The sequence below is a fragment of the Mustela nigripes genome, chromosome 4, assembly GCF_022355385.1.
Source record: "Mustela nigripes isolate SB6536 chromosome 4, MUSNIG.SB6536, whole genome shotgun sequence".
Classification (NCBI taxonomy): Eukaryota; Metazoa; Chordata; class Mammalia; order Carnivora; family Mustelidae; genus Mustela; species Mustela nigripes.
Window position 1 is genome coordinate 161,908,249 of NC_081560.1, and position 23,442 is coordinate 161,931,690.

The window sequence follows — 23,442 nt, forward strand, 5'->3', positions numbered from 1 at the left end:
TACCGGGGCGTCTTCTTGCTTCTTTCCTGCCAGCGCTCTTCCCAAATCCCAGCGTGGGTCACCTGCTCCCGGCACCTCCGCTGCGCCCCCCCCCACCCCCGTCCTGGTGACCGCTGTCCCGCAGGGCCGTGTGTGGCCAGCGCAGGCTCGTCACGTGGCGGCCCGCCCGCGCAGGAGGAGCCTGGCAGGGGATCAGGGGCCTTGGAGCGCCGGCGGGGAGTCACGGTTCCCAGGCGGCAGCTCAGCAACCACGCTTCCACCCCGCAGGGCAGGGGCGGCTCAGCCAATCGGCTCGGGCTCCGCCAGCCGCGGCCCTACAAGCGGAAGTCGGCCTTCCGGGCGGGGCTGGCAACTGGAGGAGGAGGGCCTGGCTGGGCCCCCACTAGAGAAGCTCTCCGGGGTCCGGAGTCGTACTCCAGGAACCCGCCCCCGCGCCTGGCCAGAGGGACACTGGGCTGTGGCATTTGTCCAGCCGCTCCCTAAGGGAAGAATAGCCATGGGGCCTACAGGCTTAGCCTCTGACCCTGGGGACGCTCAGCCCAGGCCTGCCCCAGCGCCAACAGTCAGGGGGCAGCAAATTTTTAACTAGACGCACTGATCATTAACAAGGGTAGGAAGGAGTGTAAACTCTGTGTCACGCAGGGGCAGAGACCAGCTGGGCCTCGGGCCTCTCGCAGAGATGCTGGGCCGTGGAATCTGGTCCTCTGTGAGGCAGGGGCTGAGCAGGGGCTTGTCCAGGAAGGTGGGGGCCTGGGCGTCGGGGGAGGGGAGGAAGGTGGACATTGCAGGCATCTACCCCCCTGTGACCACCCCCTTCACTGCCACGGCAGAGGTGGACTATGAGAAACTGGAGGAGAATCTGCACAAATTGGGTACCTTACCCTTCCGAGGTAAGTGGGATCTGTCCTCTGGGGGAGTGGGGGAAGATGGGAATGAGCCCAGGCTCCTCAGCCAGGGAGCTGCTCAGAGACAGTTAGGTGTCCAGGGGTCATTTTATTATGGGAGAGGAGCAGAGGGGACCGTTCTGGAGTTAAGAGGCAGGAAGCTCCTTGCTAGCTTGCAACCTTGACTGAGTCTCGTCTGCCTCAGTTTCCCCAGTTGTAAACTACCAGGGTGCCTTCCTAGCCCAGCATTATTGTGGGGGTCAGACTAGATAATGGGGACGAAAGTCCTTGTCAACCGAACACTGTGCGGCTGTGAAGGCAGCGAGGGGTGTCACGTGGTAACTCAGCCAGTGGGCTCCTCTCCCTAAAAGCCTTGTTTGCACACTCTCTTCTGAGCCAAGCCTTCCTTAGCACAACTAATTCCTGTTCTGGATCCTCGGACTCATTTCTCTCTTTACACATGGGTCTCCCCTCGCCGAGGTCAGGGACCAGACACTTGTAACACTCCATGTGCGACACAGCCACAGGCACAGTAAGTGAAGGGAAGAAGAAGGGGTCAATTCCCCCCATCCTGCCCACCCTCGTCTGTCACCCATGACAAGTCCCTGAGGCGGTAACCTCACTAGCCCCATTTCACAGATGGGAAGCTGGGGCTCAGAGTGACACAGTCGCTCGCCCAAGGTCATTGCTAACACACAGTGGAGCTGGGATTTGAACCCAAGTCTGACTGAAGGACTACGCTGGGGTGTTTCACTCCACCTACACCAACCGCTGAGTTGCTAGACCACACTGTTTCAACGAATAAAGTCCGGTTGGCACCAGCTCTGGAAATGGGAGAGGTTCTGACTGCGGCGGGGCGGTGGACTCTAGATTCAAATCACAACTCCGCCGCTGAGTTAGCTGTGAGATCATCTCTTTAAACCTCAGTCTCCCCATCTGACACCTGGGAGTAGTAATGCCCACATCGCCGGCTGGCTGGGAGAAAAATCCAAGAGAGGACAAACGAAAGCACGCAGTGAATAGGGAAGGGTTATGTACCTTAGAAGTTACAGATCCAGTGGTCACAGTCTCTAGGACCACAGTGCTGTTGGCACTGTGGGCAGAGCCGCTTTGTGACAGTGACTGCTGGCCTGACTCAAACCCCATCCACATCTCAGGGCGGAGGTGCAGGCGAGCCTTCCCTAGGGCATGGTGAATGCCCTGTGAATGCCCACGGTGAGCAGTGACACAAACTCGAAGTAAATTTCTGCTCGGGCTCAGCTCGCTGGGGCCTGAAAGTCTGCACAGAGGCCAGGGTTTCTTGAATCTTTTATTTAAAAAAAAATTTTTTTTAAAGTAATCTCTATGCCCATTGTGGGGTTTGAACTCATGACCCCAAGATCAAGAGTCACATGCTTCACTGACTGGCACCCCTCACTTCTTGAATCTTAAGAGGCAGGAAGACTCTGCTTCACACTCCAGCTTCAAGGACATCCTGGTGCTGGGGGTGAGGTGAACTTTGTGCCCAGTGTCTGCCTGCGACCAAGATAATCCACTGACACCCCCAGGCTCTTCTCTGGATCCTTCCTTCCCTCCTACCTGATCATCCACTCCTGCCAAGGGCATAGGCTTGTCCAGGAGCACAGGCATGGGCGAAGGGTACCTCTACTTCCTGTTCTCATGGGTGCCCACTAGCCTGTTTCTCATGCAACCCACACAGGTTCCTGCTCCTGCCCCATCTCTCTTTTACCCATACACCAGGGAGGCAGTGGGCTGGGTAGAAAGAGCTCAGCATCTATAGTTAGAAGGCCTGGGTAAGAATCCTGGATCGGTCAGTTATGGCGACCTTGGAGAAATCACTGAACCTCTCTAATCTGATTTCTTCATTTTAGAATGGAACTGAGCCACAGGGTTAATGCATTCCTCCCCAGGAGCTCAAGTGTGAGGTCCTAGCACAAAGAATAGAGCCCATAGGGTCCTGTCCCTGCTCCCAGGACACAGCCAGAATGCCCGGGAAAGGAGCCGTGAACAAGTTTTGCTCTACAGACGGTGTTTCTCTGGCCCTATTCTGGTCTCCCGCTTTGGTTGTGCTGCCCAAGACTCAGGGGCAGAGGAGGAAGCCATCACATACCACATTGCCAGGGCCTCCTACAGTAAGTTAAAGGGGAGGTGGGAAACTGCCCTTGATGAATCAGTGAACAGTTAGAGATTCTTCTGGAAGGTATTGCCTGAAACTGTGTAGTTCTCTTTATTTCTAATTTCTTCATTGTTAATTTTTACTGACGATTTGTATAAAGAGTATCATTTTAAATGAAAGTTATAACTGGAGACTGGAGGGTAAAACTGTTGCAGAGGGGCCATTTGGCCCTGAACTCACTCCCACAAACAACCTCAGAGATGAACTTTGAATTGTTATTTCCAAATGAGGTCAGCAGACAACATAGATCTACTTCAGCAGGACTAGGGAGATGATGTTTCCCATAAAACTTTGAGCATATGTCTTATTCCTTTAGTATGTACACTTCTAATTAAATAGAAGTATTTTGCTTTAAAAAGTCACAATTTTATGGGGCGCCTGGGTGGCTCAAGGGAGTTTAAGCCTCTGCCTTTGGCTCCGGTCATGATCCCAGGGTCCTGGGATTGAGCCCCGCGTCGGGCTCTCTGCTCGGCAGGGAGCCTGCTTCCCTCTCTCTCTCTCTCTCTCTCTCTCTCTGCCTGCCTCTCTGTCTACTTGTGATCTCTGTCAAATAAATAAATAGAATCTTAAAAAAAAAAGAAAAGTTACAATTTTATGGGGAGCCTGGGTGGCTCAGTTGTTAAACATCTGCCTTCAGCTCAGGTCATGATCCCAGGGTCCTGGGATTGAGCCCCACACTGGGCTCCCCGGGAACCTGCTTCTCCCTCTCCCACTCCCTCTGCTTGTGTTCCCTCACTCACTGTGTCTCTGTCAAATAAATAAATAAAATCTTTTTTAAGAAATCACAATTTTCACAACCCTGCTTTGGCATTTACTTCTTCTTCTTTTTTTTTTTTTTTTGTAAGATTTTATTTATTTGACACAGAGAGAGAGCACAAGCAGGGGGAGCAGCAGAGGGAGAAGCAGACTCCCCACTGAGCAGGGAGCCTGATGTGGGGTGTGATCCCAGGACCCTGGGATCATGACCTGAGTTGAAGGTAGACACTTAACTGACTGAACCACATAGGTACCCTGGCATTTGCTTTTTAATTAGCAATAATCGCGCCTCGGATAAACCTCATTGGCCACGATACTGCCACTGCGCAAAGCTGGCATTTGCTTTTTAAAAGTGAAATGTGTGTGTGTGTGTGTTTTTTAATGTGTTAGATGCCTCTGGGAGAAAAACAGAGGAGCCCAGGCCTGTTTCTATCCTGAGAGGCTCTGGATATAATTTGGGATTATAGGCCAGACTCTCCACTGTTTGTACCTACAGAGAGCCTGGTCAGGTGGCCCACCTGCTCAGCATCTAAACTGTGCCTATTTAACCAAGGCACAGGGGGAGGGGGGCAAATTTTGGGTTTGCAGGTGCATCACTAAGGCAATACATAGCAGCCGCCATTCTGGAATGGCCCCTGGGATCTGGGATCTGGTCAAGACCCTTATCCTACCTACTCTGCCTTCTCAGCTCACTGCTTGTCTCCTCTCAGTTGTGACCTCATGTTATTCTAGAATGAGCTCCTTCCTGGGCCCCTTTCCATCTGGACCCTGCTCCGTAAAGGGGTTGGGGCTGCAAATGGGGATGGAATGAGCTCAGCTGGCAGCAGGGGTGGCCCTAAATGAAAGGAGACACCAACGTCAGACTGCCAGGAATGGAGGCCAGCCCAACCAAGGGGGTCCTTCAGTCATGGTCAGTGGCTCCTGCCCCCTGGGGGGGGGGCACCGGATGGAGAGGGAGAGAAACCAAAGATTGGAAAAGAAGAAGGATTGAGTCACAGAATGGATCACAAGCAGAAGGCAGAAGGGACTCAAAATTGGGGAAGCTAGTTTCCCACTGACCTTGGGGACAGCTGTCAGTGTGGGAGACCGGACTTGGGCCTCAGGGAAGGCCTGCCAGGTTGGATAGGAGGGATGCTGTGGCCTCTCCCCACCCCGCCCCCTAGCTACCTTCCTCACAATGGGTTTCATTGCTGAGGTGGGAGGGGCATCCTAGGAAGGGTCCCACTGGTGGCCTGCCTGTCAGACAGCCTCAGGGAACCTGCCCTTTCAAGCATGAACCAGACCATCCAGGCTCCCTCCCTCCCAGTGTGCTCTTAGCTCTGCCTGCCTGGCTTAGGGTCCTGGAGGCCATCTTGGAGCTCATCCAGCAACCATCATGCAAGGTGGTGCTGGGGGCTGCCCTCTTACTCGGAGGTGGAGGCCTCATGCTGTGGAAGCAGAGGAAGAAGAGACGGAAGATATTCCTTGTGCCCTCACAGGAGGAGCAGGGGCCACCAGAAGGTCACAGAGCAAAGAATGAGAACTGGATTAAATCACACTTTAGCCGCCTTTCTGAGGAGAAGCTGGCCTCCTGCAGCAGCAGCACCGCGCCTCCCCCTGAGAGCGGCAGTGGGAAGGCCAGCACCACGGTGCACGTGGAGACCGTCACCACCAGGCAAGGCGAGGTGGGCACAGCCATGCACCGGGAGGCCTTCACCACCAAGCAGAGGTTGTCTGGCTCCTCGGTGACCAAAGAGACACACAGGGAGTCGGGAAAATCTTCATCCACCGACGCGGCCACGTGGGCTGCTGTGGCTGCCTGCACCAAGGAGATTGACAACCTGGGACAGCAGCTGGCTAACTCCATGTTGCAGCGCGCCATGACGTACCAGAACTCAGGCCACCTGGAGTCCAAAGACATCAACCAGGAGGAGCTGAAGGCCCTTGAGGAGGTGGAGTTGAAGCTGAAGGGGAACTTCCTCATGCAGCGAGACACCGCAGTAGCTGGCCTGAACCACACGCACACCTTCCACGGCCATGGTCCCCACGGCCACCAGGGTTATCAGAGCCACCAGAGCCATAGTCTGCCCAACCGTAGCCAGCAGACCTACCACCCCTTTGAAGCCAACTAACCACAGATGGAGATCCCCTTCCCCCAACAGGGCTGGCACATGACTGCAGGCCTGTTTTCTCTCCTGTGGGGCACCCTGCGTGGCCCAGGGTGAGAGGCTGCCAGCCGAACCCCTTCCTCCGCAGCCCCCCACAGCTCCTGGACCCCTTCAAGTCTCTGAGGAGGGTCTGCTGCAGAGAATGGCTCCTGATGGAGGGGAAGATGGAAGGAAGGGAAGCAGCTGAGACACACTCAGCGGGCCCCTGAAGACCCCCTGAGAGAAAATAGGCGAGGCAGATCCCAGGAGAAGCTGAGAGCCCCAGACCTGACACCAGATGCCTGGAACTGAGCCAATAAAGCCTTGTATACCCTCATTCTGAGTCGGGGGGGCTCTGTGGCCAGCCTCAGGACTGGACGGGGATACAGGGAGAGGCTTCCTACTCCCACAGTCGTCTTCAAGGGGCCCTTGGCCTGGGCTTTTTGCCAGGCTGATTCAAGACTCCATAAATCAGCTTCCCCGGGTCTCAGGTTCTGGGGATGAGACGTCTCCCAGGAGCTCAGCACCCACCAACCCACTGGTGGCCGGGGAAGGAGGGAGCAGCGGGTGTCAGGAGGTGGGGAGAGAGACAGGCTTTCAGGAGCTAGTAAGCAAGGTGCGGTGTGGGTGTCTTGTCTTCTTGGTGTCATCTTCACCTTGTCTACTGCTGCTCAAGTCCTGCACTGGAGGGCTCTCTCCCTGCTTTCCGGGGCCACTGAGATCCCCGTGAGTGCCTCCCCCTGCCTACCTTCAGAGCTGTTGTGCCCTATACTCTCTCTTCGTATACTCTCTTTCGTACTAGGGCTGTGGCTGTGGCAGCTGCTAGCACTAACTGGGAGTATTACTAGTACTACCAGCAGCTCCCTCTTTTTTTTTTCTTTCCAGTTTTTAGCATATGCCACGTTCTGTGTGAAGCGTACAGCCTGGTCCCGTGGAGACAGTATTGCATTATCTCCGTCTTGCAGATGAGACCCCTGAGGCTTAGAGACATGATTCGCCTGACAGGGCATAGACAGTGGTGTTGCTGGAGTTAGAGCCCAGCTCTGCCCGACTCCAAGGCTCAGACCCTGAGTCCTGCTGTGTGTTGCCCCTCAGTCCAGTGCCCCTTGGCCCTACAGAGAGGGCTCCCTCTCTCATGCTTACCCCTGTCGTCTTACCACATGTCCTGACTCTCTGTACCCTCCCTCAAGCCTGGGACTCCCCCTGCCTCCTCTTCCTGGGTCCCAAGAAGCTGTTTCTGGGGTAAGGGGTGACCTCCAGTAAGGGGGTTCAAGGGAGGCAGCTGCCTCTCCCATGAAAGTGGGGAGAAGTCAGCTACACAGCACTGTCTAATCCCCAGCGGCTCCTTTACACAGAAATGTACCATTGGCATCTGTTAATAAACTTACCAGTGTTTCCCAGCCTGTGGGCCTCACACTCCCAGGAGAAGGCACCCAGAAAGATCCTTCCAAAAGATGGATAAATCGACAAACACCCTAAACGTTGTTGATTGATTTTATGGGGCATAATTGGAAGTATTTGATTTCCTCTATATATCCATCTATCTATCTATCTTAAAGATTTTAAGTAATCTCTACATCCAGCATGAGGCTTGAACTCACAAACCTGAGATTAAAAGTTATATGCTCCACGGACTAAGCCAGCCAGATGCCCCAGTATTTGAATATTTTTAAAATTACTAATAAGTGACTTTATATAAATGTTAATATATATGTGTGTGTGCATATGTATATATATACACTTTAAATTTAAAATACTTCGTAACAGGGGCACCTGGCTGCCTCAATTGGTGGAACTCTTAATCTCAGGGTCATGAGTTCAAGCCCCACATTGTGTATGAGGCCTACATTAAAAATAATTTATCAAATAAAAAACGTAGAAAAATGCTTTGTAACAAAAATGTCAATGGAAAAAAAAATATTCAGTCACTCTAGAAGATGTTGGCGGCTCCCAAAGTAGACAAAAAGCAAAGGTGGTGGGGTGCCATTTAAATTCAAAGACTGCCATTGGTATTGTACCAGTGTTAATTCTCAGCGAACAGTGCTAGGTTCTAATCTAAGCACTTTACAAATAGTATCTCATTTAAGCCTCACAACTCTTTAAGGAGGGCACTGTATGGTCCCCATTTTTCATGTGAGGAAGCTGAAATTTGGTGAAGCCATCTTACCCCCCCTCCCACCCCCAAGAAAAATCTCATAGCTGATGAGTTCCTGTGCTGAAAATTACATTCAGGCTCTCGTGAGTTCAGTCTATGCATCTGAGCCACTCCACCACACTGCTGCTCCAACACCCACTGTCTTCACTCCTGACCCATCTGGGACCCTGGCTCTCCCCCTCCTCTAGTCTCCTCTCTACACCAGGGAAGGTACAGCAGGCCTAACACTGGATATCCCACCCAGAAGAGGGAGGGGGCTCTTGGCAGCATCAATGTAAAGATTTCAAAGTGCTTTCTTATACATTTTCTTGTCTGGGCCTTTAAAAATATTGAAAAAATTTTTAAAGATTTTATTTCTTTGACAGACAGAGATCACAAGTAGGCAGAGAAGCAGACAGAGAGAGAGGGAGAAGCAGGCTCCCCGCTGAGCAGAGAGCCCGATGGGGGGCTCGATCCCAGGACCCTGGAATTTAGCCGAAGGCAGAGGCTAAACCCACTGAGCCACCCAGGCGCACCAAACATTGAAATGTTTTTATTGTCATCCCATAGAAAAGGAAATGGGGACTCAGAGACATGATGTAACTTGCTCAAAAGGGGAGTTGGGTCCAAGCCTTCCCCGACTCTGTGATACTCCCTCCTCCCCAGCCAGGCCTGATTTCCTCCTTAGGAGTCAGGACTGGGTCACATGCTCCTTTACTTGAGACAAGGGAAAGGCCACCGGTCGAGTCTTGAGCCCAGGGTCCTGCTTCCCCTCTGAGAGTGCAAAACAGCTGGGTCCAGGAGTCCCTGGAACTGGCCACCAGAATGGAGGGGGGCTTGGGGAAGAGTGAGCACTGCTGAAGAAGTGACTGGAGCAGGAACTGGCCCGGCCCAGTGGCCCACAGGGTTTCGGAGGGAGGGAGGTAGGGAGGTGTCTTTGGAGCCATTTCTATTGAGGGAGGGGCAAAAGTTCAGTCTCAGAATCCTCGACCTCGAAGTAGAGGATGCTGATCCATTCCTCTCTGGGGCTAGCGACCCCACAGCTGGGGACAGGGGGACCCACTGGGAAACCACTAGCACCTTTTGTAACAAGACAGGAGGAGGCTTCTGGCCTGACATGGAGAAATGGACCCCAAGGAAGTAGCACAACAGAAGCCAAAAACTATTTGCCTCAAGATGCTCCCTGCAATGCCACCAAAATGCTACTTATTCAGGGAGCCGTTGTGGCAATCCACCCCGTGGGATCTGGTGCTGTCGTGAGCAGCATGGAAAAAGGTTCGTGGTGAAAAGTTGACTCTCCATCACACCGTGTCCCCTAAGGATGACTCACGGGAACAGTCTCTCTTGGTCCCGATGCCAGGAAACTGTGTGTCTCTGGGGCAGCTGCTTTGCTTTTATCTTGCGTTCCGCGATCTGTCAGCTGACCACATTTCCCTTTTAGCTTTGACTGTCAGGAAGCTCCAAATCAAAGCTACGGGCCCCCGTCTCTCAACTGCCTGGCAGGGATTTTGTGGATCAGTATCGCCCCCCAGCTTTCTTCTCTTTCCTTTCTCCCAAGCGGTCTCCTATTTATTAATAATCTTGTTGTGTCACAGGCTGCATTTGTCAGCTATTTCAGAACACTGTTTTTGGAGGGGAAGGGAGTAGAGAGGAGGAAGAAGGGGAAAGAGAAAGTGAAATGAAGGAAGCAGAGAGGAAAATGTTTTTATACTAACATTCCCTTCAGATTCAGCCAAAGAGCATCAATTCTGTGATGTCAAAGGGTTGACACCTTCCAGGTGGCATTAGAAACCGCTCAGGTGATCGATCAAAGAGGAAAATGCAAAATAAGATCATGAGATGTCACTTTTCACCCAGAAAATTGAAAAAAATTAATTCTCATTTTCATCCAGAAAATTGGCAAAAATGAATTCTGCCCAGTGTTGGCAAGGAGGAACACTAACAGACCCTTCCATGAGCCAACGGGGTGTGAACCAGCTATTGAGGCAGACATTTGGCATGTGAAGATACATGGAGGCGTGACTCAGCAGTCACACACCCAAGTGAACTGTAGAGTAGCTCAGACATGGGCACAGAAGACTTTAGTGGACGTGTTTGTTTTAACATTATTTGTGATGGCAAAACTAAGGAAACATTCTAAATGTTCCCAATGGGAGAATGAAAAGTATTGTCGAACCTCACCATAGATTATAATGGCAGTTAAAATGAATGAACCAGAACTGTGTACTGCTGTGGACAAAGGTCACAACATGATCTTGAGCACAAATAGCAAACTGCAGAACATTGTTACGAGCTTGATTCTGTTTCTGTAAAACTTACATGGCAAAAAATGTCTTGTGTCTTGTTTATGGGTCAATGTGTACATCTTAAGGGGATAAAGACATGAAGGGGAACAATGACACCCAAGTCAGGACAGCTAGAAGAGGAAGAAAAAGGTGATCCGAGGAGGGTTGCCATGGGTGCTGGGTACACACCTGTGGATTTTATTATTATCAATTCTTTGGGGTATAGCTAAGATAGTTCATTAAACAAAGAAAATGGTGCGGACACAGCCGTCAGAACTGGGTAAAACATTCTGCCTGCATCAGGACAAAGATGGGAAGGAAATGTGTGAGAAGCTATGGTGTTGGGGAGGTAGTCACACGGGTGCATGTACCACCAATGTCCCGGTTGCTTGCAGAGGATGGGGAGGCATTGACTGTGATGGGACTTCTCTTGCAGGCTTTGTGGTCCAGGGCTCCAATGGCGAGTTTCCCTTCCTGACCAGCAGCGAGCGGCTGGAGGTGGTGAGCCGAGTCCGCCAGGCCATGCCCAAGGACAAACTCCTGCTAGCCGGCTCCGGCTGCGAGTGTGAGACCACGGTGCTCTGGGCTCAGGGGGTTGGTGGGGTGCCTGGGGCTGGTGGGGAGCCAGATTCCTTGGCCCTGGGGCTGGTTCAGGCTACTGGTTCTGTCTCTTCTGAACCCCTTGCTTGCCCTGGGATCCTAGCCCTGCCCTTCTGCTTCCTGCTGTCCCCTGTCATGTTACCTGCTGTGGCCTATAGGCCACAGAGGGAAGACGCCGTCTTTCTTCCTATAGCCACTCAAGCCACCGTGGAGATGACTGTGAGCATGGCCCAGGTTGGGGCTGATGCTGCCATCGTGGTGACCCCTTGCTACTATCGTGGCCGCATGAGCAGCGCGGCCCTCATTCACCACTACACCAAGGTGGGTGTGAGGCGTGGGCATGGGTTTGGGGCCTGTTACCAAGAGGAGGTTGGAGGAGGAGACGAGACAGTGAAGCTGGGGCCCGAGAGGAGAGCCCGTTTCCCATGAATGGCCTCTGGGGGAACGGGGAGGGATGCTGCTGGGCGACTGACCAGCCACATTGTATGGCTGTTTCCTCACCTCTCACAGGGGAGAAGTGATGGTGGCTTCCTCATGGGGTCATTGCAAGGACCTAACTCCATCGAAATACAGAGGACTGAGAACTGAGCCTGGCATATAGAAAGCACTCACAAAATGTTATTATTACCATTTATAAGCAAGGAACGCAGCACTGTGACTCCTAGTCCAGGAGGGTGGCCTGTCCAGGAGGCCCTGCGGGGACCCAGGCCCGGAGCTGCTGGTGGTGGGCTGTGCCTGGGGCTCCTCAGGCCTGGGGCAGCTGCCCTCTGCCTCTCCCTTCTTCTCTGCCTCCCTCAGGTCGCTGACCTCTCCCCCATTCCTGTGGTGCTCTACAGCGTCCCAGCCAACACAGGGCTGGACCTGCCCGTGGATGCGGTGGTCACGCTCTCCCAGCACCCAAACATCGTGGGCATCAAGGACAGTGGTGGTGACGTGAGTGGCAGCGGCTCCCGCCGGGGTCTTTCCTCTTCTCCCGGGCTCTCAGCTTCAGGGAGGCTCTGGGACCCACTTCAGTCCTGGGCTCCTGTTGGGGTTCTTCCCACCATGTGGGCTCTCTGAGGCTCTGTCCAAGTTTGAGGGGAGCTCTCTGGGGCCGAGGCGCTCAGTCCCCCACCCTTGACCAGCCCCCGTCTCGCGTGGCGTGGAAGCTCGAGGCTTAGCACTCACACAGGTTTGCTGTTGCAGGTGACCAAGATGGGGCTGCTGGTTCACAAGACCAGGAGGCAGGACTTCCAGGTGTTGGCTGGATCGGCTGGCTTCCTGCTGGCCAGCTATGCCGTGGGTAGGTCCCCTGCTGCTCTCACACTGTCGCGGTGGGTGGTACAGCCAGGCCCCGCATGAAGGCTGGGTCTGGGTCTGCAGGGTCCTTTTGCCTCACTTGTCTGACTGTTGGAGGCTTACGAGTGACCTTTCTGGGCAGAAGACAGTGGCCATGTGTAGTCCTTGGGCTGTAGCAGGGATGCTTGAAGTTTGTTCTTAGTCCTAGGCTCTCTGCTTAGTTAACAAATTTATCTCTTCTAATCTCACCTTGTAAGTTGCCCTCTGAGGACAGAGGACTTGGGGCCTTTCCTCTGGTCCAGGAGTCTGTTTTCCCCTCCCCCAGCAGCCAGGCCGGAAGGAACTGTCAGACCTAGAGGGCAGGGCCTGGGATCTTCAGAGGCAAGGCCTGGGATCTTCCTGTTCCAGTCCAGGATCCGAGGAATGTCACCACTAAAGCAGCTGTGCTGGTCTGCTGTGGGTCAGGCTCCTTGGGTTCAGGTTGGATTTGAGCCCCAGAGCCGGGAAGAGAGGACCCATTGGCTCCCTTGGTCTGAAGCCCCAGGAAGTCCATATCTGCGTTACTTGCCCGGCGCTGAGGGGGTAATTGTGGATCCTCTCCTCTGGTCTGCACAGACTGTGGCTTGTAGCCTGGGTCCTTGCACATCTCTCCTCTGCCACGTTGCAGTCTCCAAAGTACAAGGCTAGAAGAGGGGACCCACTGAAGCCTTGTTCCTGAGGGCGGAGTAGATGGAAAGAGCCCGGGCCCTGCAGGCAGGGGGAAGTGAGTTGGAATCTCAGCTCGGCCACTTACTGAGTACTGCCGGGCGGGGTGTACAACCTCGCCTCTACTCTGTAAAGCAGGGAGGTGTTGTGAGAATGTGAGAGCCTCGGTGGTGTGTCTGCATAGTGACTGGCATAGAGTGGGGATCACTAAATGGTAGCTATCTTAGCTTATTCCAAATTTCCCACTCTCCGGTCTTGAGGCCACCATGCTTAGGGTCACCCCTAACTAGCCTTAGAGTCACATCACAGGTTGGCAGAGTGGCAAGGCCTCCCAAGATCACAGCCAGCCTGTTTTCACTGCCCAGATGAGAACAGAGGACTGGGAGGTCTGTGACTCATGCAAATTCATGCTGCCAGTGGGAGGAAATACCTGGTCTCCTGACTGTGTCCAGGGCTCCTTCCACTGGACCCCACGCCCAGCATCATCCCAGGCTGAATTCACAGGGGAGGGGGAGGAATAAGATTTCAGAAGAGTGAAGGCTTCCCGTCCACTCCACCCCCTTCCCACACTGATGAGTCAGAGGCTAGTGGAGGTGTTGTCAACTGGCCGGTGGGACTTCAGTCTGGGAGGTATGTTGGGGGGTGCAGGGGAGGAACTGTCCTTAAGTTAGCCTCAGGCTCTGTTCCCTGACCTTCAGCCTGTGGGATCCTACTTCAAATATGCTGGCAGCTTTTCACTCTGGAAATCTGGACTCTGGACTCACAGAGCGTGCCTTGGACATGGCTAGCCAGCGGCATGGAAATCCACATCCTCTTTCCCCAGAATAAGAGGGGCAGGGGCTCAGGGTTCGGAATCGCCCATGAGAAGCAGCTCTGGCTGATGTTTTGCAATCTTACTGTGGGGCAGGAGCTGTGGGGGGCGTGTGTGCCCTGGCCAACGTCCTGGGGGCTCAGGTGTGCCAGCTGGAGCGACTGTGCCTCACGGGGCAATGGGAAGATGCCCGGAAACTGCAGCACCGCCTCATTGAGCCAAACACTGCGGTGAGCTCCCGGACGATGGCCCCAGAGCATGGGGTGGGGGGGGGGGTGTGTCTGTGCCCTCAATGGGAAGTGTCTTCCCTTTCAGAAAGTCCTTTTAGAGTATGTCCCAGCATGGGAACTCCTTGTGCCTCTCCAGAAAATCACAACTTCAGACAAAGTTGAGCCCTGTTGGTTGCACTGGAATTCATTTAGGGAGACTGTTAAAATTCCAGCCCTCTAGACCTGGAGTAAGCATTAAGACAAATATCCTGGCTGATCATGGTGACATTAAGTAAATCCAGGAAACTTCCTTAGAGACACACTAACTGGAGAGGGTGAACCATGGGCCTCTCCTTCAGATCCTGGAAAACAGAATAATTAGGAGTAAAGGAGGTATTAGGAGGCTGGGTGTATTCAGAGCCCAGATTTCCCAGGAGAGTTTTGTCTCTGAGTAACCTATTCTGCAGTTAGATGGTGTACCCCGATTCTGTATTGGGCAAGTCAAGGAGACGAGCCGAGATGGAATGCCTGTCAAGAGCCCGGCCATGCGGTGCTGAGCCGTATTGGCGTCTGACACAGGGAGGATGATGTGTTTTCCTATGGACACTTTTGTATGCATATTTTATTTATTTATTTGATAGAGAGAGATCACAAGTAGGCAAAGAGGCAGACGGGGGAGGGGGGAAGCAGGCTCCTTGCTAAGCAGAGAGCCCGATGCAGGACTAGATCCCAGGACCCCGAGATCAGAGATCATGACCTGAGCCAAAGGCAGCGGCTTAACTCACTGAGCCACCCAGGCCCCCCTGTATGCATATTTTATTTTATTTTTTTAAAAGATTTTATTTATTTATGTGGCACAGAGATAGATCACAAGTAGGCAGAGAGGTAGGCAGAGACAGAGAGAGGGGGAAGAAGGCTCTCCGCCAAGCAGAGAGCCCAATGCGGGCCTCAATCCCAGGACCCTGAGATCATGACCTAAGCTGAAGGCAGAGACTTTAACCCACTGAGCCACCCAGGTGCCCCTGTATGCATATTTTAAATTAAACTTTTAATTTTGAGATAACCGTAGATTCAGATAGAGTTGTAAAAAATAATACAGGGGCACCTGGGTGGCTCAACCAGTTAAGCATCTGCCTTTGGCTCAGGTCATGATCCCAGAGAGACTGCTTCTGCCATTTCCCTGCATGTGCTCTCTCGCTCTTTCTCTCTCTAATAAATAAATAAAAATCTTTAAAAGAGAGAGAGAGAAAGAATACAGGGAGAGTCCATGTACCCATCCATCCCCCAGTTTCCCCCCAAAATATCTTACAAAATTAAAGTACAATATCACAACCAGTATTTGGACATTGATATGGTCCAGACACAGAGTCTTTAATCACCAGAAGGATCCTTCATATTATGCATTCATGGGTACACCTGCTCCCCTCCTTCCCCCTCCTTAACTGCGGCAACCACCCATACGTTCACCATTTTTATACTTTTGTCAGTTCGAGACGCCCATATGAATGGGATCATAGAGTCTGCAACCTTTGAAATTGGCTGGCTTTCATTCTGCAGAATTCCCTGCAGATCCATCCAAGTTGTTGCACGTAGCAACAGCCCGTTTCTTTTTATTAATGAACGGTGGTTCACTGTGTGGCCAGGCCACGGCTCGTGGAACTGTTCACCGGTGGAAGGACAGCTGGGGTGTTGCCAGTTTGGGGCTATGAAAAGCTGCTTGAACATTCATGCACAGGGTTTTGCATGACTGTAAGTTTTCATTTTTCTGGGATAAATCAATAATTAGTGGATCATATGATGGTTGCATGTCTAGTTTTTTAAGAAACTGCCAAACTGTTTTCCAGAGTGCCTATGGCATTTCGTATTTACATCAGTGTAAATGTATGATTGACCCATTCTCTCTGCATCATCACCAGCTTTAAGCATTGTGACTGTTTTTTATTTTAGCCATTCTGATAGGTGTGTAGTAACATTTCGTTGTGGTTTTAGCTTGCATTTCTCTGATGACTAATGCTATTGGACATCTTTTTATGTATTTATTTGCCATCTGTATATCTTCTTAAATGTCGTATGTTTCTTGCCTATTTTATAATTGGATTTTTAAAAAAGATTTAATTTATTTATTTGACAGAGAGAAATCACAAGTAGTCGGAGAGGCAGGCAGAGAGAGAGAGGGAAGCAGGCTCCCTGCTGAGCAGAGAGCCCGATGCGGGGCTCGATCCCAGGACCCTGAGATCATGACCTGAGCCGAAGGCAGCGGCTTAACCCACTGAGCCACCCAGGCGCCCTATAATTGGATTTTTAAAAAGATTTTATTTATTTGTCAGAGTGAAAGAGAACACACAAGCTGGGGGAGCAGCAGAAGGAGAACTAGGCTCTCCACTGAGCAGGGAACCCGAAGCAAGACTTGATCTCAGAACCCTGGGATCATAACCTAAGCCAAAGGTAGATGCTTAGCTGACTGAGCCACCCAGGCACCCTGGATTTTTTCTTTTTACCATTGAGTTTTGGAAGTTCTTTATATCTTTTAGATACCAGCAAATATTTTAGATACCATGCAAATATTTTCTCCCCATCTGTAGCTTATCTTGTCATTCTCTGAACAGGTCTTTTACAGAACAAAAGTTTTTAATAGTTTTGATGATGTCCAATTCATCAATATTTTCATTTGTATTGAGAGCATTTTTGTATGGAGTGTGGACTTAGGTGGAGGTTCCTTTTTTTGTTTTGTTTTGTCTTTTTGCTTCTGGATATCCACTTGCTCCATTATCATTGTCAAAAAGATCATCTGTCTTCATTGAGTTATTTTTGCACCTTTGTCAAAAATCAGCTGGGCTGGGGCACCTGGGTGGCTCAGTGGGTTAAGCCTTTGCCTTTGGCTCAGGTCGTGTTCCCAAAGTCCTGGGATTGAGCCCCGTGTCCGGCTCTCTGCTTAGCGGGGAGCCTGCTTCTCCCACTCTCTGCCTGCCTCTCTGCCTACTTGTGATTTCTGTCTGTCAAATAAGTAAATAAAATCTTAAAAAAAAAATCGGTCAGGCATATTTGTGCCAGTTGATTTTTGGGTACACACCCATCATTGGTGTGTATCCCTCTGCAAGACCACACCGGATTATTCTAAAGTTTATATGGAAAGGCAAAAGAATTAAACTAGCTAAAGCAATTTTGGAAAAAAAAAATAACAAAGTGGGAGGAATTAGTCTACCTGGTTTTAAGATTTATTATGGGGCACCTGGGTGGCTCAGTGGGTTAAAACCTCTGCTTTCGGCTTGGGTCATGATCCCAGGGTCCTGGGATCGAGCCCTGCATCGGGCTCTCTGCTCCATGGAGAGCCTGCTTCCTCATATCTCTTCCTACCTGACTCTCTACCTACTTGTGATCTGTCAAATAAATAAATAAAATCTTTTTTTAAAAAATATTTTTGTTTATTTATTTGACAGAGAGAGATCACAAGTAGGCAGAGAGGTAGGCAGAAAGAGAGAGAGAGAGAGGGAAGCAGGCTCCCTGCTGAGCAGAGAGCCCGATGTGGGACTCTATCCCAGGACCCCGAGATCATGACCTGAGCCAAAGGCAGCGGCTTAACCCACCGAGCCACTCAGGCGCCCAATAAATAAAATCTTAAAAAAAGAAGAAGAAGAAGAAGAAGAAGAAGAAGAAGAAGAAGAAGAAGATTTATTACGTACCTACAGTAATCAAGTCTGTGTGGGACTACAGGAGGCATTTTGTCAATTGCTTTTCTGCCTTGATATGATTGTGTGATTTTTTTTTTCCTCTGTAGCTGGCTAATGTGGTGAGTTACATGGATGGTTTTCTAATATTGAACTAGACTTGCATCCCTGGAATAAATCCCACCTAGTCATGCTGTGTAACTCTCTTCAAATATTGCTCAGTTCCATTTGCTAACACCTAGTTGAAGATTTTTCTGTCTATATTCATAGGAGATATTGGTATGTAGCTTTCCCCTTTTTTAGCACTGCGTTTGTTTGATTTTTGGTCTCCGGATAGTAATAGGTTCATCAATTCACTGGGAAGTAGTCTCTCCTCTTCTATTTTCTGGAAGAGACTGTGTAGAATTGGTGTTAAATATTCTCTAAACATTTTCTAGAATTCTCCAATGAGATCTTTGGGCCTGAAGATTTCTTTTGGGGAGGGTTTTAAAAAATTATAGCTCTGCCCCTGACTTCCACTGATACTTCCCTGACAAAAGGGGTAGGAATGCCTCCTTAATGCTTCCCATGTGGCCTCCACTGACATTACAAATATGCCTGGGGTGGGGGTGGCCTCCTTCGGTGTGGGCAGTGCTGTGTAAGCCCTAACTTTCCTCTCTGCTAAGACCATCCATTGTTGGGGAGGTGGAGAAGGGCACTCTTTCCTGCCAGAGTCGGGTAGAAGTTCTGGCTCCCAATTCAACCTTTGCTGGCCTGGATGGGGATGGTAGGGATGGGGCCATGGTTTTTGCAGGGGCGCCTGGCTGGAGTAGAGTGGTGATTGTCTTAAAGTTTTCCATTTTACCAGGCTGCTCCTTCCTGGTCCTTGGCTTGAGTGAATAGGCTTTTGTTGGGGGCTCGTATTATCTGTACCCATTGGCATTTTAGGGTTGCTGCCTTCTTAAGCTTCCAGCCGAGGCCAAGGAACTCATCTCTGTGTTCCTTGGGTCCTGAAGTCCTTAGCTTGTCTTCCTTCTCTCTACCTTTCAGAGTCTTTCATTTGTTTTTATATAATGTCCAAGGTTTTTTAGCTGTATTTGTTGGGAGGAATATGGAAAAATACATCTATTCCATCTTTCTGGAAGTGGAAACTAAGTATTTTCCCTCCCTCCCTCCCTTCCTTTTTCTTTTTCCAACCTCAAGATCAAGAGTTGCAGGCTCGGGGCACCTGGGTGGCTCAGTCAGTTAGGCAGTGAAGCAGTTAAGCATCTGCCTTCAGCTTAGGTCATGATCCCCAGGGTTCTGGGATCCAGCCCCGCCTGCTTTGGGTTCCCTGGTCAGTGGACAGGTTGGGTTCCCTGCTCAGCGGGGAGTCTGCTTCTCCCTTTTCCCCTCCTGCCACTCCACCTGCTTGTGCTGTCTCTCTCTCTCTCTGTCAAATAAATAAATAAATAAAATCTTTAAAAAGACAATAGAGAGAGTTGCAGGCTCTACCAACTGAGACAGCCAGGCGCCCCTCTAAGTATTTTTCTGAATGGTGATTTTTGCCCCCCATAGAACATCAAACTGTTTCAAAAAAATATATTGGAAAACTTAAAAGTAGGTGCATTAAAACAGCATTCTTTTAATTTTAAATATTTTATCTATATTAAAAAACATAATTTATTATAATTTAACTTTCCTGGCTTGAATGGAAACAACTTCATCAAAAATTTTCTTCCTGCATCTATTCGTAGAAAAAAAAATGAACCAAAAAAACCATACAGAACACGGATCTAGGGGCACACATTTACGTTTGCCTCGGGCCACGATATGGCAGGGCATGGTTCTGTTGGATCCTTTTTTTTTTTTAAAGATTTTATTTATTTATTTGATACACAGAGAGAGATATCACAAGTAGACAGAAAGGCAGGCAGAGAGAGGGAGAAGCAGGCTTCCCACTAAGCAGAGAGCTGGATGCAGGGCTCGATCCCAGGACCCCGAAACCACGATCTGAGCTGAAGGCAGAGGCTCAACCCACTGAGCCACGCAGGCGCCCCTCGGATCTAATGTTTGTTTTATTTATTTATTTATTTATTTGTAAAGATTTTACTTATTTATTTGACAGAGAGAGATCACAAGTAGGCAGAGCGGCAGGCAGAGAGAGAGAGGAGGAAGCAGGCTCCTTGCTGAGCAGAGAGCCTGATATGGGACTCGATCCCAGGATCCTGAGATCATGACCTGAGCCGAAGGCAGCGGCTTAATCCACTGAGCCACCCAGGCGCCCGGATCCAATGTTTTAATTCAAAACATTGACACTGGGGTGCCTGGGTGGCTCAGTGGGTTAAGCTGATGCCTTCAGCTCGGGTCATGATCTCAGAGTCCTAGAATCGAGCCCCGCATTGGGCTCTCTGCTTAGCAGGGAGCCTGCTTCCTCCTCTCTCTGCCTGCCTCTCTGCCTGCTTGTGATCTCTGTCTGTCAAATAAATAAAGTCTTAAAAAAAAAAAAAAAACATTGACACTGTTCATTGTGGGGTTTTTTTTGCATTGATTTTGATTTTTTAAGAAAATATGGCACTAAACTTGATGACTGATTTTGTTGGCACCCCCTTAAGCTTTGCATGTGAGGTGATAGTTCCAGGCTAAGCAGTAATGCTTTGTTTGGGTAAAGTGGTGGGCTCTAGATCTCTCTCCCAGCTTTGATCTTTACTGCCAAGGAGCAGGTGAACTCAGCTTTAGAGAAAGGACAGCTGAGGAGGAAAGCACAAGTCTCCTTGGGTATGAAGGTTCTTCTGGGATAGGATGCCCTATTAATAGGACACAAGAACTACAGAAATGAGGGCCATTCAGCCAGCCCCATCAGGGCACAGACTCTCTGGTATGTACTGGACACTCCAGTGGGGTGGGACCTCTGCTCTCTATGCCCACCCACCTGCAGAGAGAAGGTTCCAGAACCAGCATACCACCAGGACAGGAAAAGGAGGAGCTTTTAGGTCCCTTGGGGGTGTGGTTTTGTAGTGGTATTTTCCCCATTTGATTCTTGTGACATGGGGTAGGTGTTGTCATCTCCTCGTTTGACAGATGAAGCCGTGGGCTGCCCCTTGGGGGGAGAGGATGCTCGCTGCCCCGCTAGCTCTCCGCATGCCATCCTGTCTTACTCTTCCCTCGGGGCCTCCTCCTGTGCCAGCTCTGGGCACACACTCAGGAATGCCTGGAACACCTTTCTGCTGCCTGGGCTGTCAGCTCAGCCACCCCAGGAGCAGCTTGATGTCACCCTGTTGCCCTGCCTTGCTTGAACACAATGTCCTTCCTCTGCCTTCCCACCCAGCCAACCTCCTGCCCTGGCTATATTTAGGACTTTCTGTGTTCTTTACCACCAAAGCATTCAGTTATTTCTGTGGGTCTGAGGAGGGGGCAACTCAGAGACGTCACACACCTACAGCGGAAGAAAGCTTTTCTCTAGGTACTTCTTGTTCCCATCCTCTCCCTTAGGTCTTTTGCATCTCATGTTTTGGGTGTTTTGGGTGAAAAGCTGAGGTTATTAGAACATTATGGCTGGGGCCAGGCTAGGAGGAGGATGGTGTATTACTCATTTCAAGAAAAAATTCCCTGGTCACCAGTGGTAAATGGTCATCAGTCATTCATCAGCAGCTCTCAACTTTACCCCAGCCAACCTCTTTTATTATTTTACCCTTTGTGAAACCCATACTTCTAAGGTTTTTACCTTCCCTCCAAAATAAAACTTTAGTAAGTAATGATTACATTCCTAGCTTTTAGATAGTCAGAGATTCACCCAACACTTCTGATCAGCATGAAATAACCAGTTGCTGGTTATTATGCCAAAGGCGAAGAAACTTGACGCTTCATTTTCTAGAAGACCCCATGCATGATTTTAAGTTATGACAATAGCTTCTGGTCCCCTTCACAATGGAAAACCCTCCAGATATCATGTCGTCCAGCCCCTCATTTTTTTAGGCAAGAAAACTTGCTTGGATGTAGTAAGTTTGTGATATATGGCTACATAATGGAATTTCTCAGGACAGCTGACGCATTGTTTTTCAGATTTGGGGTCAGGAGGGAGCTATGCGTGGATCAGTGTCCCTCCTGCAGGGCCAGTGGAGGTCTGGGCTATGGCCGACGCTCTCACAGACCCTTCCCTTTCTTGGCCTCCCAGGCCTGTGCCCTGGCCCTAGGTCCCTGGGATCCAGGCTGCAGACCCACGGCCTTACAATCGTCTCTGTTCCCAGGTTGATGAGTGAATGCCACGTTTCTCCTCAGTGGGGTGGATTTTTCTCCTAAAACCCAAAGAGGGGACTTCCTTAATCTGAGTTGTTAGCATTGTGTTCTCTACTGCTGCCCTGCCTTCTGGTCTCTCAGTCTGAATTTCCAGTCAACCAATGTATCACCAATTTGGTAAAGTTACTTTACCTGGGGAGGTGGGGAGGAACCTTAACTTTCTAAAGTGACACGTGTGTCTAGACATGTGCAGGCAGGGACTCCCCAGTATGTTCTAACAGGCCCTGCTCCACAGGTGACCCGGCGCTTTGGGATCCCCGGGCTGAAGAAGACCATGGACTGGTTTGGCTACTACGGAGGCCCCTGCCGTGCCCCCTTGCAGGAGCTGAGCCCCAAGGATGAGGAGGCGCTGCATATGGACTTCAGCAGTAATGGCTGGCTCTGAGGGCAGGTGCCTGGCCTGAGCCCATCTCAGCTTCCTGCCCTGTACCTGCAGCTGAAGAGGCACATGGGGGTATGAGATTTCAAAGCCTGTTTTCCTACTTCAGTCCTCTAGGGAGCCTCTCCCAGGCTCTGCCATGCACACCCATTTCCTATGCTCGCAGCCCCATGACCATTGACATTTGTAGCTTCAACTCTGGCTCTCTAGAGACCTTCCGTCTGGGGAGGAGCAATTGCTTGTCCCTCTCCTGTGCCTTCCTGTGCCCCGCGACACATGACCAGGAACCAGCCGGCAAGAGCAGGGGGCAACTGGGGCAAAAGTAAGGTCATGTATTTTACAGATGGGACGGCCGCTTAGACTTGGGGGTACACACCTAAACCCAGCACAGTGCTGGGGCTCTTCCTAAGAACCTGACTCCTTCCAGAGGAACTGAGGGGTGGAGGGACAGTTCGGAAACCTAATCAGAAAAGCGTCTCTGGCCTTTGAAAGGCCCCCAAGTTACATTCCAGACACAGTGCCTTTCCTAAATCCATTTTGATCATCTCATAGTCTCATCTCTACCCTTGATCTCAACTATAGAGAGCGTGGAGCTGGCCCAGGGCCTTGCCAGAGTTGGTAAATAATGACACCTGGTGGATAAATGTTACATTTTGGACTTCTAGCCAACCTGGTCTGAAACATTAGGGAAAGAGACTTGGTCTGAAACTGGGCCATCCTCTTGCCTTAGGCACTGTGCTTTCTTTGTTAAAAATAATACTTTGTTCTTACAATAAAGTTGAATAACTGAAAACAGTGTGGCCTTGTACAAATAGGTCTTAGGTTTCCTGCCTGGATGTCAATAATTGCCTAGAAGCAATTTAACTTTCAAGGTCTGCTTTCTCCCAGCTCTGAGGGAGGCCCTAGCAGTCTACAGCAAAGAAGGTATTAGATCAGTGGTGGCCTAGGGAAAAGGCTTGATGAAGTTCTGGGTGGGAGGTAGGAGGCAAAAATGTTCAACCAAGATATTTAGAAACACCTTAGCACATTAGCCAAAAAGGCTGCTTTCTCTAGAAATGTTTAACCTTATTCAGTGATACTTAACTAGTGGCATAAACCAGAGATGAATGTTTTTAAAATTACTCTGGCTAAAAAGAAAGGTAAACAGGTCCTTGTTTAGGACAAAGGCTAGAGGAGAGAA

General features: G+C 50.4%; 2 protein-coding genes and 1 pseudogene across 2 annotated transcripts; 2 read left to right on the forward strand and 1 right to left on the reverse strand.

Annotated features, from left to right (window-relative positions):
• The first annotated feature begins 229 nt into the window (after positions 1 to 229).
• On the forward strand, positions 230 to 23,058 carry HOGA1 (4-hydroxy-2-oxoglutarate aldolase 1). Its single transcript, XM_059398281.1, has 7 exons — positions 230 to 890; positions 10,798 to 10,926; positions 11,155 to 11,282; positions 11,760 to 11,894; positions 12,147 to 12,243; positions 13,852 to 13,985; positions 22,119 to 23,058. Exons 1-7 carry the CDS (start codon positions 680 to 682, stop codon positions 22,266 to 22,268), a joined length of 984 nt encoding a protein of 327 aa, XP_059254264.1. The 5' UTR covers positions 230 to 679; the 3' UTR covers positions 22,269 to 23,058.
• LOC132016957 (U4 spliceosomal RNA) lies at positions 4,073 to 4,150 on the reverse strand (annotated as a pseudogene).
• On the forward strand, positions 5,241 to 6,251 carry C4H10orf62 (chromosome 4 C10orf62 homolog). Its single transcript, XM_059395913.1, has one exon. The coding sequence runs from the start codon at positions 5,241 to 5,243 to the stop codon at positions 5,925 to 5,927; it is 687 nt and encodes a 228-aa protein (XP_059251896.1). The 3' UTR covers positions 5,928 to 6,251.
• Positions 23,059 to 23,442: the final 384 nt, after the last annotated feature.

Excerpts from the sequence above, each read along its gene's own strand:
- HOGA1 (XM_059398281.1), top strand. The coding sequence starts at position 680 with ATGCTGGGCCGTGGAATCTGGTCCTCTGTGAGGCAGGGGCTGAGCAGG. Across the intron at positions 10,927-11,154 it reads AGCCGGCTCCGGCTGCGAGT|CCACTCAAGCCACCGTGGAG; the intron begins GTGAGACCACGG and ends TTCTTCCTATAG. Across the intron at positions 12,244-13,851 it reads GCTGGCCAGCTATGCCGTGG|GAGCTGTGGGGGGCGTGTGT; the intron begins GTAGGTCCCCTG and ends ACTGTGGGGCAG.
- C4H10orf62 (XM_059395913.1), top strand. The coding sequence starts at position 5,241 with ATGCTGTGGAAGCAGAGGAAGAAGAGACGGAAGATATTCCTTGTGCCC.